This window comes from Larimichthys crocea, chromosome XIII (assembly GCF_000972845.2).
Source record: "Larimichthys crocea isolate SSNF chromosome XIII, L_crocea_2.0, whole genome shotgun sequence".
Taxonomy (NCBI): domain Eukaryota; kingdom Metazoa; phylum Chordata; class Actinopteri; family Sciaenidae; genus Larimichthys; species Larimichthys crocea.
The window spans coordinates 27247216-27259688 of record NC_040023.1 but is presented as its reverse complement, the minus strand read 5'-3'; the positions used below and the strand labels follow the sequence as shown (position 1 = coordinate 27259688).

The following is a 12473-nucleotide window of genomic DNA, read 5'->3' as shown; positions in this document are numbered from 1 at the left end:
AATATGCTTACTTTCAAAACCTTTAACTCGATTTTATATTCTAATGGAAAATAAAATTCTGATTATTATAAAGACATTCTGCAGTGTTTGCACTGCCATGTTTACATGCTTAGCTGCTTCTTCTGTTGAGAAACCAAAATTACTCATTTGCTGATTTTAGATGTTAGCCATTAATAGCTTAACTGTATCTTGCATGTGCATGGGTGACCAATGTCGATTAACAAAAGTGCAGTAAACTACAAAATTACATTACAAAAACAGGTCTCAGCAAACAACTTTAATTCTCCGCAATAGAAATGTAAAGTAAGTTAGTCAGTAAAATGCAAAAATGTGATTTGAATCAATATATGCAGGGAAGAGATAGCTATACAGCTTCAGTGAACATTAACATGGAGACACTGATGGTTATCTATGAACTTGAGTGGCTTAAAAGATATGGACCATTAGGTGTGTATGGATATGAAAAGACACAAGTTAATAATTCTCCTACTGAGCACCTGCTCATAAGTATCATCCATGGAAACTGTTTGACAGTTCTGCAAATAAAATAACCACGCTGTCTATTATGTATCATTACATGTGAAAATATAATGTCTGTCTTGCTAAGTCTTTGCTCTTGTTTAAAAAAAGTGAACGAAAGGACACATTCAGCATACAGTACCTGTTCCAGCACATCTAGCTTCAGGTCCAACTTGCTGAGCACCACATCTCCTCCCCAGAGAGACAGCTGCAGGTCAGACGGCTTCAGATTCTTAATATATTTGTTTACATAGCTCATCAGGAGCGGTGTGACATAGGACTCCAACATCTTGTCCCTGCCCTGAAGACACAATCAAAAATTAAACAAAACATTGTGTTGTTATTCAGCACGTGTTTATTCATACGTTATGAATTCAATCTGTTATATCCCAATATTATCTAAAGGACCAGTGTGTAGGAATTAGTGGCACCTCACAGTATAGCTGTTGATTGCAACCCTGCCACCTCTACCTCTTTCACCTAGCGTGAAGAGGAAACTATGGTAGCCATGACAAAGGCAAGAAAAGTGAATGGCCCTATTTAGAACCAATGTTGACTCTGTGGAAGTGGACCTGCAGCATCTGCAGATATGTAAGGCTCATTCTGAGGTAACAAAAACATAAAGACTCATTTCAGCAATTTGGAATTTTACACACTTAACCTTACTGCTTCTGAAGCTTAGACCAAAAAAAAAAAAAAAAAACATATACATTTTTCAATATATTATAGCACAGGAGCGCAGGTGCAATTAATTAGTTTAATTAGGATTATTCCGTTTAAGCGTGGCTAACATGTATGGCTTATAGCCACGCTGCTATAGAGCCGATATTACACACAGCTGTGCTTTTCCCGCTCAACCAAATCAACGCACCTGTTGGAAAATGTCCTATTCTTGTGACCTGCTGATATGTGAACACCTTTAAAAGCAGCTCAACCACTTGTTTCGACTTTATTGACTGAAGGTGTAACTACAGTTGGTCATGTTGTTGAGAGGATGTTTCAACTTAACGGAGACACAACGATAGTTATGTTCGCGTGTGTTGCAGGTTAAGGTCTAGCAAACTCACTTTCAATGAAATTCCACTGGTTCTGCTTTAATTTTAGGTCAAATAAGTACCTAAATTAGCCTGCTGGTAGCTGCTGCTTCACTTTTTCTGCATGCGACTAAAGCAGAAACGGCAGCGGTGTTTGCGAGTCCATTTCCAAATGCAGAGCACTGTGCGTAGATGTAACTTTACATGCAGCAGTGTCGTCCTACGTAGTAAGAAAATTAACTTAACGTTACTGCGGAGGAGTTAGCCGGAGAGGCTAGCTCTGCTCTCCTGTCATTCCAGCTCCACAGCAGAGCAAACAAGCTAAGCTAACCGCTGAGAAGAAGTCGCCCTAACTTCGTCTCGGCTGGCTAAAATGTTTGCTCACAGGGAGAAATAGAAAACCCTCTCCTTACTTGTTTCCCGCTTATATCCTGTAGCTATTTCTTGTATTGGACGCTTAATTGAACATGTTCATCCCGTTAACTAGCGTTAGCCACATCGCTCTACGGCTCCAGCCCAAACGTCATCAGTAAACACCAACGCGGCTTCCGTATGCCTGGTGATGCCTTTGGGTCCTGTAGGAAATGTGCCTTTCAGTATTCGGCGCATGAATACAACCCAAAAGAGAGGCAAGCGAGCCACACAGCATGTCGTGTCATACCCCTAACTGGGTGAATTATGACTATTCAGAAGACCTGTTACTGGAATTACTGTAAAAAGAAATCCACGAGAACATCAAGCAACTGTGTGGTGCGCATTTTTCTTCCCAATTTTGTTACTATAACACTAGATGCCACAAAACAAATGTAATAGCAGCAGATAAGTGCTGTTTCTAAGTTACTTTCACTAATATGTCTTATCATAAGGTGCTTGTAGTCATAGCACCGATCCGTCTAATAAGTGTGGACTGACGGGGGAGCACGTCAAAGCACCATCGCACGTAATCATCGTACTTTCCCTCTCACGCCCTCCACCCTTATATGGCTGTGCATGATCACCTTTACGGAGAGAGCAGGGAATAAACTCCACAATGGGAAGCTCCTCCTGAATGGTGTCACTGCTCAGGCGGCTTTGTCTTGAAATGATTGACATGTTTTAAAACAATAGGTTATGCCCTACATTCCCATCGCAAATCAGATTTTGTCTCAGATTCTCTTCAGATACTGAGGCGGAGAAGGGTGGAAAAGTCAATGAAAGTGAATAATGAAGGATATAATAGCGGGACTTTTGCATTTCGTTCACATGGACGACTTGTCCGGTTTCTAAAGATCTCATTGGGGCCGATACAAAGATTAATATGAGGTGGAGTACCATTATAATATTCATACATGCAACTGGAGGCTCGCTGTAATGTACAGATATACAGTTAATAAGTGAATATAGCCTATACGGTAAATTGAAATACGGTGGCAAATAGCATGTTTTGTTTAAAGAAACATAAACACGAAATTCTTTTTGTCCTTTTTTTGGATTTATGTTTATGTTTTCAGGACTTTGGAATCACAAAAACACATATACTGTGTTGGTGAAAAACAAACTTGGTCACATCATTAATATATGGGGCAAATGGTTTCTTTGGCTATACTGAATTTGTCTTTCTTGACACTTGTGCACTTGTCAGCTGTTGCCTCTGAGTCGGTTTTGACCTGACCTGATTCGAGCACACAAATAGGTCATAACCTGCAAAAACAAGAAATGAATCTACACTTCAGGAAGAAAAAATATAAAGGTCCTGTGTGTTATTGTGAGCGTATTTCATCAGTCAGTTTTTATTCAAAAAAAATATTTGGGATTTTTAGGGATCTTTCAGATAATGGCATTAGAGGCAGTGTGGCTGGAATAAAAAGAAGTGCATATCTGTCACAGACCGTTGAGGGTCATATGGAGATCAGATCAGAGCGGTGGAGCTCAGTGGCCTGCAGTCAGTGCCGCCTCTCCCCTGTCAGCTAGACACAGCTTCCTGAGTGCACAGTCCACATGGGCCGGTCACTGATGAAGTTCACCATGTGACAGACTGTCCACTCTGTGCCAACTGTCATTATTGTGAGGTCAGCTAAGGCCGAGGGATGTGCTCTCTAAAGTAACGAAGAAAGTAGGCCTATTAGCGCCCGCTAACAGACATAGTTTCATTTATTGGATTCTGCCTATAGGTCATTGGGTTCAATCTGGCATTATGGTGGTAAAATGGATTTTACTTCCTGAAAGTCAGTGATAACATAAATAAATAAAAAAAGGTTTATTCTATTTAAATAATGTGATCCCGCCTGAACAGATGTGTGTGTGTGTTTCTAATATTCACATTAAAGATATACGAACTAATACATTTGAATTGAAAAATCTTGCTGATCCATTACCGGTGTCTCATCATAAACCACGCCAAACTCTCAACAAATAAAAATTGAAACTAACTCAGAAAAAATAAAATACGTGTTTAAAAATGCACCAAGGTTTTGTTTTAATGTGACAGCACACCAATATTTATGAAAATGTATTTAAATGTTAAATGTTGTATTTACTTTTTAAATTACACTATATGTTTTACTGTATACACAACTGTAGGTCTATCAGTTGTCAGTTAGAGTTGCACACTTTGATGCCTTCAGTATTACACTCCGAGGTCATGTCCACGCTTCATAAATGATTCGTTTATTTTAACTGATCAGAAATGATTTAACTTTAATCGAATAAGTTCATCACGTAATCATATAGATTACAGATTTAAAGACATTTTTTAGGAGAAATTGTCTCAAACAGTTAACAGAAATAAAATAAACAGCTTTTTGTCGTTATTATTATTCGTAGCTGAAGTATTTGTATAATATTATTATTGCGTATATAACATTCATCTTTTTATACCTGCATCGTTTGCAGGTTTTCATTTTTGGTGATTAAGCATTTCTTGTATGATTAATAAGAAGCTGAAGTGTTTTGTGTAAATATGAGCTCGCTGGAGACGTTGGACGTCGTTGCTTTTTCATTTAGAAAATAATTAGGAGAAGCCTGCAGTGTGTAATAAACTGGGCCTTAGGTAATGGCCTTTCAGCAGCAATGAGCGCCGTTTTAAATCTCCCCTTGTTATTGCAGCCACTTGTTCCAGACCTTATTTTCGAGCCCATTAAATATAAATGCTATTTTCTCAAGCAATTAATTGCACTGTCAGGTGAAAATCAGGTTTTGAAACGAGCCCTCTGCAGCCAGTAATGACTGGTGAAATCACGAAAACAACAGGCCTGAAGGCCAAGTCACACAGAGACAAAGAGATGAGGAAGAAGTCAGAGGAAGAGAGTTTTACTTTGTTTCCACCGAAAAATATATTTTTTAAAATGATTATAGATCAACTCCTTCTGTCACAGAGCTCAGGTCTGATGGTTAATATTCAAGCGCTATTTGATCTATTCAGACGAGCAAAGGTTAGTTGGATGAAATCCAAATTTTGGAACTTATTTATGTATTTATAGATCTATCTGAGCCTGGGTGTTTAAGCACGGCGTGCAAAGCGCTCAGCTTTTCCACGCGAACCTGCTTCTTATAATAATTCATACTTTGTAAATGAATCATTTCAAACTAGAACTCAAATAGGCCCACATTTATAAAATGCAAACTAGAGTTGTACTGCGTCTCCTCAGGTAAGTGTCATTGATGTTATAAATTATGAATGTTTAGTATGTAACTCTAAAATAAAACAAAATAGTGTATTTTTTTAAAGCTTTATTTTAAATGTTATTTGTTGTATATTGTGTAAATGATGAATTATTAAACTTTGATAATTTAGAAAAAATAAAATAAAATCCATGCACACTCTCGGCCATGGTTCATCTATTTGGGTTAAAATTGCTTTCTATGCGCTGGTGACTCCTTCTGCCGCTTTGCAGGTCAGCTATGATATCTGAAGAGTTGCAGATAAAGACGTGATATGACGGCTTATGCTTCTAATAATACTAATCAGCCTCTATTAGATCTAGATACTGAAGATAATAATCTGACATTTACAAAGACTCTAACAGGTGGATGGCAATTGTGGATAAATAATCATTGTGTGATTATCATTTTAATGTATTTAAAAAAATCTGATTATTTATTATATACATAATTAATTATTACTCAAAATGACACTGATGATTTTCTATATTAATGACTCCTCTGTCTACAAGACTTGTCCTCAAAGACATGCTCCCTGGCTGCTAACTGATATCTGCTGGTCTACTATAAAAAGCCCAAGAAGTCAGCCGCACTAAGCTCTCACTGGCTGCTGGCTGTAAACATATAGACTATTAATTTGACGGCCATGGTAAATGATTTCATGTAAATGTTGCTTTTGGGCTTTGACAGTGTGTCTCGTGTTTCAGGACATGGCAATCATGAAATAAAGACAGAGCAAAATGCAAAACGTATAATGGAAATATTTATTTCTAAAATACAATTTAACATACTTTAAACTTATGACTGTTTTTTGACAACTTTATCATTTCAAGGTCAGAAAAGAAAATAAAAAAACAACATTATGTACATGGTCTTGATATTTACAGGTGGTGTGAAAGCCGGACGTGGCCATGGCTCCGCTGGTGTCCCACTTGAGGTGCAACCAAATCCCACTCTAATGTGTGCTGCAGTAAACGTGTCCTGATTTGGAGATTGTCTTTGAGCAACAAAAAAATGAAGAAGTCGTTGACTTGTCTTCCTGCTTTTTGTCCATTGTTATTTTGTTATTCTGTCCAGGCTAGTAGTCCTGATGTGGGCTGTGCGTCAAACTGTGCCGTCGCAAGTCACAGTTGCGCCGAAACACCTTTCCGCAGCGGCCACAGCTGTAGGGCTTGATGTCTGTATGGGTGAGAAGGTGAGTTTTCAGGTTACTTCTTTGATTAAAGGTTCTTCCGCATGTGGGGCATTTGTGGGGAGACTCCTGTTTAGATTTAAAGCAAGCAAAGGATTATTCCCTTTAATTGTATAGAACGTCTATCAAGTGTATCTTTCAATTATCTAAATAACTCCACTAATGTGTCAGGTACAATATTTTAATATAACTTTTATTTGTATCTCTTACTCAACATTTGTGTTTTAATTTGGTAATTGGCCAATCGTTCTGTTAGACTTACTGATATCCCCACGCATGCAGTAGACCGTGCATAATAGGCGAATTATGATCATAACGTGTCACATAGTTTAGTGAGGATAAAATCATGGAGACTGTTAATATGTTCAGCTTACCTGCATATGTAAGGTTTTATGGACGGCTAGAGTTCGAGACTGACAGAATCCCTTCCCACATTCTTGACATTTGAATGGTTTTTCCTTGGAGTGGATGTATCTGTAAAACAGAAATAGCACTTAATCAAATGTCTGCTCATGCATGGATTTGCTTGTAGCTGTAACAAACCCCAGAGTCACAGGGCGAAAAAAAAAAGCTCTACTGTGCAAGTTATGAGTGTCTAACTTTATGCCTAAGTACTTTAGCGCCCTCATGGAGAAAACTCTGGGAACAGGCCTGTCTGTAGTTACAGTAAAATTAGGAATATATATTTTAAACTGCATGTCCTGGATTGATAATTTAGAGAAATAAATACATTTGTGATTTAAATCATGTTCACACTCAGGAATACTGCTGGGAATGCCAGACCCCCTCCTGCTACACAGTGAGTAATTAACACAGTATGTATTAAAAATCTGTCTTACCTGTGGTCTCTGAGATGGTCTTGTCTTCTGAAGGCCTTGTGGCAAATATCACAGGTATAGGGCCGCTCGTCTGTGTGGGTCCTCTCGTGGATGAGGAGGTTGTAGGACTTGGTGAAATGCCTGCCGCAGAACTTGCAAATAAATTCCTTTTTAGTCTTGGATGGGAGCCTGCCCCGAGTGGGTTTTCTGTCCGGGGACAGCTTGCTCAGCTCGGAGATGGTTCCCCCTAGTCCCGTTGTCAACTTCACCAGATCCGCAGCTTTCGGCGGGTCCTCCTGAGTGGCAGCGAGGGCCAAGTTGGCGAAATCAAACCTCGGCCTGTCCTTATGCAGCGAGGGGACGCCGTGCGCAACGCCTGTTTGTTTTGGATGGAAGAGTTGGGCTGCGGCTGTGAAGGGTAACGCTGGGAAGGGAATCCTGGGGTCCACCAGACCCTGGGCGGCTGCCATCTCTGTGATCGTTGACCTCAGTCCTTGGATGTGCGGGTAACCAAGAGTCCAGTGGTTCATATGCATGGTTTGCACCGCGCTGAGGCCGTACAGCCCCTGCAGCTGGTCAGCGGGGAAAGTGTTGACGGCCTGCAGGAAGGAGTAGTTGGTGAGCTGGAGGGCTGGGTGCAGGGGGATCGGAGCGTGCAGGGCTTTGCTCCCCATCTCGGCTCAGACCTCTGCAGAAGACACGGTGATAACCCTGAGGGGAATAAAATAAAATACAAAGCGATGAGGGTTGTGTTTAAATACAACATTAGAGCCAGTAATTATGTGGTAACAAGGCAAACTTGTTGCACAGTAAAAGCACCTGTTTAACTGTACACTACTGTTTTACGATGAGAGATTTACATACACCTCTTTAATTCTAATCTAACATGATGGTATTTATCTTTAAAAAAAATGTCCGCCCACAGAAGGGATTACATTCCTTTATGGTCACATTAGAGCAAATTAATTATTTTAATTTTAACAACTTGCCCAATCGATAGAGCTGATAGGTTAATAAATGAATTCAAATTTTGTTGAGATACAGCTGTGTTGTCCTGCATTAATAATGGCGAGTAAATCCCTGTTTGGCATAAGCATGGCCACAGTGAAAATATAAAAACACATATTTTACGCATGAGCAAAAAAAACAAAGTTTGTCCCTGAAAAAACGGAGATGCTTCAAAGCGATTTTATAAAACAAATCAGTCATCGAAAGTGTAATTAAATTAAAGTGGGTGTAAAACGACTCATGTGGCATCGATTAACACTGTAAATTACATATCCAGATCACTCTGAATGGAGCACTAAATCTCACACGAGGTAATTAGAGAAGACACGCTGTTGTTTTTGACGGTTGTAGTTGGTGTTTCACAATGCAAAAACAAGTGCTCAGTGTGTCGATTTAGGAGTATGAAATTTTGTAAGCAGGGATCAAATATGTTGAGAGCACGAGCATGAGTCAGAGCAAAACACACAAATGCTGGCTGTTATCCACAAGAAAGTTACTTTCATCTTTGCTGGAAATGCCTGTGCTTTTTTATTTTTATGGCTGCGGATAGAATCCAGTTAATTTTATAGGCCTAATATTTGGCTTTTATGTCTATTTATTGTATAAGGCGGGTTTCCCCTAGGTAAAAGAACATGGTAGCAAATAACCTCTGGGCATTTTAACCTACTTTCCCTAAGAGCAATGTTTGTTCATTAAAAACAGCAGCTGAGTAGGACAGTGCGAGAAATTAGGAAGTCTGGTTCCATGTTTGTGGGCATGACAAGTTATGTTTTCCCACACAGAAAAGTCCACCGTAAGTTCAAGACTCCGGATGGTGAACGCGGCACTGGCTGCAGGCCAGCGGTGCAAAGGAAAGCTGACCTTTAGATTTGGTCGAGAATGAAAATAAGAGAGGAAAAAAAGAGCTCAGTTTTCTCTTTTGTTTTTGCATAATAGAATATAATGCTTGTGGCTATTTTGAAAGATCAGAACAAATCACATTGTAACATAATGTCACAAACATGCCGAGCCTGAAACTTTCTGGAGATTAAGGCATTATTCACACTTGGAGAGTGAAAGTCCTGCGTACATGGTAGCCGGAGGGTTGGTCGCTTGTTTCGGTCAGGTCGTTACATTTGTTCCACTTTAAGTTCTGTCTACTTCCCCCTCACAGACAGGAGAGGGTTAAATGTAATTTTGCACAGGTGCATCATAAGTCACCATGCAGGCACTTGTTGTTCTTTGCCCATATGTCCGACTTTGTTCAACCTGTTCTTCTCTTAATAACCTTTGGACTTCATTTGCACTTTGACAGCAACCTAAGAGCCTTGCCGTGTGCTTTAAATCCCTGTCGGAACTGTTTTTTCTTTTTTCTTCTGGCAGGTTTTAAATGCGTAAAGTCGTGACAAGTCTTTACAGAAGTAAAGGCCACTGCGTGTCTCAGCTATGTTGCGCGCTGTGAACACAGACCAGTGATGTCAAAACGTGGGCGAACTATGACCTCAGGCTGGTGATCACCAGCAATCACCTCTAGAAACAACATTTAATTTAGCTTTTCTTCATGAAAGCTTCACCCTTCAACTAACAGGGCAGTCTATTTGGGTTACAGCCTAAAAAAAGTTCAATCTTTGCTTTAGATCAAAAGTGAGTTGAGTGAGGATCGTTCCCCTCCTGCAGAAGACTCACATACAGCCTGTCAAACAGAATCTTACCCCAATAAATAGCTGCCAAACGTCCTGCGGTATATCAGTAATCCACAGTTACTATAGAGGCGACGAGCTCCAATAAAGCGCCGCTAAAAGTTTTCCAAGTTCCAAGTCCATGAAACTTTCATGTAGCCATGCATTCAACTCTGAAGTCTCGGACCTTTGCAGAGATGTGACAAGTTGTGAAAAGTTGTGGAAAGAGGCGAAGACGTTTGGAGGAGAGACAGCAGCAGCGTGGGAGTCCCGTCCGGAGCTGGGGCTGGAAGTGTGCATAAGCGCACCGGTCCGCACTTTTCAGTGTTCGGGGCTCTCCGCCCTCCGACACGCCTCCACCCACCTCCTCTATCATTAACTCAAATGTTCCTCCTCTGTTTATTTGTGTTTGGATAGCAACTAGGGCTCCAGACCATAGAGAAGCGTGTTCAGTTTAATCTGCCTTTTCTGACACCTCTCATACACCATATAGCCAACGCTGATACCTTCTTTTGGAGACGTGATTGGAAGCGCAGGAGGAAACCCTGCTCGTTTTTTCCTCCAGCTCCACGCTTTTGAAAACGTGCTTTTGGATACTTGAGCAGCTTACAAGATTTTTTTTTTCTTTCTTTTTTTGAAACCTTAGACCCCATTTGCGAAAATGGAGGGCACATGCAAGAGCCACCACATTAAATGGTTTTATTTCCTTGTGGTAAGAGTAAAAAAAAAAAGATGATGAGGTTTGTGACTGAAAAAAACAACAACAACATCCTGAGATCAGCAGCATGGTGAACAAATGCAAAGTAAACAGTTAACGCCACTTGTATTCTTCAGACAATGAGATACTCCTGTCCCTCTGCACACGTTGATATTGCTCATCAAACTGTATGAAATCACTTAAAGTAAATTGCCTAATTACATCGTCATGAACACGTCACACAGGTTGCCTGGACAGTTATTAACAACCAAACAGGATTATTACCACATAAGGCATCTCATATATCCAAAAAATGAGGTAACATTTTATTATATTTGATAGATTGTGTGCAGTCATATACCCTGTAGGATGTTGATACTATATGTGTGTGCTGAGATGAGTCAGGAAAACTTGATTTCAAAAGCTGAGGTCTCTTTTTTTACATACTTCACATTTTCCAATCATTTTTAATGAGTTTATGAGAAGTGACAGAGCATGTGAGATGAATTAGACTGCTCTTTAAATTAGACTGCGGTTTGTTTCTGGCCACAGATTTAGATGCAGAGTAATTAAGAGTTTTGACAGCCCGAAACAAAAGTTTAAGTGCGCCTCTTTTCTTCGCTTCATACACACGCAGAGAAAGAGAAAGAGTGACTTTACGCACATCAGTAGGTTAAAGCAAGATGTTTCATTTGTTTAAATTTCTACCAAACCGCAAATCACTGAAAAATGTATTGATTTGTAATTTATATAAATATATGGGTGTTTAAATCAAAGATGGAAAAAAAATCTGCCGACGTTTCTTTAAGTGAAATGTCAAAAAACACGAGTGGGATCATGATCTTAGATTGAGTTATTTTATCTTTTTTGTTTCTCTTTCTGATTATCTTCAAATGTTCCTTTGCATGACAAGAGGACAAGAGGAAAACTGTAGTTTTTAACATGAATATGCAACAGTTCAGTGCAGCAGGACTGACAGGAGTTGCTGCTGTTCTTGTCTTTGCTTGAGAAGGTTAGTGTACAGACTGCAAGTCTGCAGCGCCGCCTATTGGGACTTTAACAAACAACACGCAGCCTCCTCTTCTGCTGAAGTGTTTGCGGCTCTGACAGAACGTTGTCTCTGTGAGGAGCTTTACATTTTCTGTCGAAATCGCACAAAAAATAATGCTTTAATAAAAAATGTCTGTATCACTTTAGGGAATTCATGGTTATAAAATAACGCATTTTAATAAAGACAAGTTATTTAGTCCACTAGACGAAAAAGAAAAATAATTTAAATATGTTTCATTACTGCAACGGATCACTGGAGCTTCTGATCTATTAATACGAGTCTTTAAAGTAGAGATAAATACCAATGCACAGAGCCAGACAGAGCCCAGCTCATTATACGACAGATAGCATCAAAAGCACAGTACTTGTCCAAGACGTTTATTCTACTCAAGAGCTCATGTAGCCTAATTTTCGTTTTCATAGAGCTGCAGAACTTTCTCTGCACACAACATGCTTGTGGTTTTCGTTCGGTTTCATATCACCCAGGCCTCTATCTGCACTGTCAAAACACTGAGCAATTGCAGACAGATTAGAAGACACACAAAACCCCACATTTTTACATTATAGATGATGGCATTTTCTCAACATATCCCTTTCACTGTGAACAATTTATAACAATGTAAATTGTGTTTATTTTTGCTCCTTGGAAAAAAGCCATTAAAACAAACAGTGCGTTTTTAAATATAGCATGAGCTCGTCTATATTACTATCAGCAATAATTAAATTTCCATTTTCAAGTAATGTGTACAGTCGAAGTTCATTAAAATCTTACAAAATATGTAAAACATTTTCTCTCGGGGAAAATACAGACTTCCTGGGGGAACGGAGCTTTTTTTTTTTTTTTTTTTTTTTTTTTTT

The 12473-nt window shown here is 39.4% G+C and overlaps 2 protein-coding genes across 8 annotated transcripts in view; both read right to left on the bottom strand.

The window, feature by feature from the left end:
- Window positions 1-2143, bottom strand: part of vps13b (vacuolar protein sorting 13 homolog B) — a 312301-nt gene extending 310158 nt beyond the window's left edge. For 2 of the 6 annotated variants that reach the window (XM_027286990.1, XM_027286991.1), the window contains exons 1-2: window positions 1967-2143; window positions 662-820 (exon numbers count right to left, since the gene is read on the bottom strand). In XM_027286990.1, the coding sequence (XP_027142791.1) occupies window positions 662-808 (147 nt within the window). In that variant the 5' untranslated portion in view covers window positions 809-820; window positions 1967-2143. Of the gene's footprint in view, window positions 1-661; window positions 821-1586; window positions 1922-1966 lie in introns of those variants that run through there. The other 4 variants (XM_019256535.2, XM_019256534.2, XM_027286992.1 and 1 more) reach the window with 3 other exon arrangements.
- A 3846-nt stretch (window positions 2144-5989) lies between these two features.
- Window positions 5990-10147, bottom strand: osr2 (odd-skipped related transciption factor 2). 2 transcript variants are annotated; one of them, XM_010752440.3, is made up of 4 exons: window positions 9902-10147; window positions 7224-7913; window positions 6759-6858; window positions 5990-6453 (listed from the first exon to the last, which is right to left on the bottom strand). In XM_010752440.3, exons 2-4 carry the CDS (start codon window positions 7874-7876, stop codon window positions 6271-6273), a joined length of 936 nt encoding a protein of 311 aa, XP_010750742.1. In that variant the 5' UTR covers window positions 7877-7913; window positions 9902-10147; the 3' UTR covers window positions 5990-6270. The 2 variants fall into 2 exon arrangements, with proteins under 2 accessions (XP_010750742.1, XP_019116402.1); XM_019260857.2 differs by having other exon boundaries at window positions 5990-6371.
- Between the last annotated feature and the right edge of the window lie 2326 nt (window positions 10148-12473).

Coding starts and splice junctions, on each gene's coding strand:
- osr2 (XM_010752440.3), bottom strand. CDS start 7,876: ATGGGGAGCAAAGCCCTGCACGCTCCGATCCCCCTGCACCCAGCCCTC. Junction 6,859..7,223: donor GACCATCTCAGAGACCACAG/GTAAGACAGATT, acceptor TCTGTTTTACAG/ATACATCCACTCCAAGGAAA. Junction 6,454..6,758: donor ATAAAACCTTACATATGCAG/GTAAGCTGAACA, acceptor AAATCTAAACAG/GAGTCTCCCCACAAATGCCC.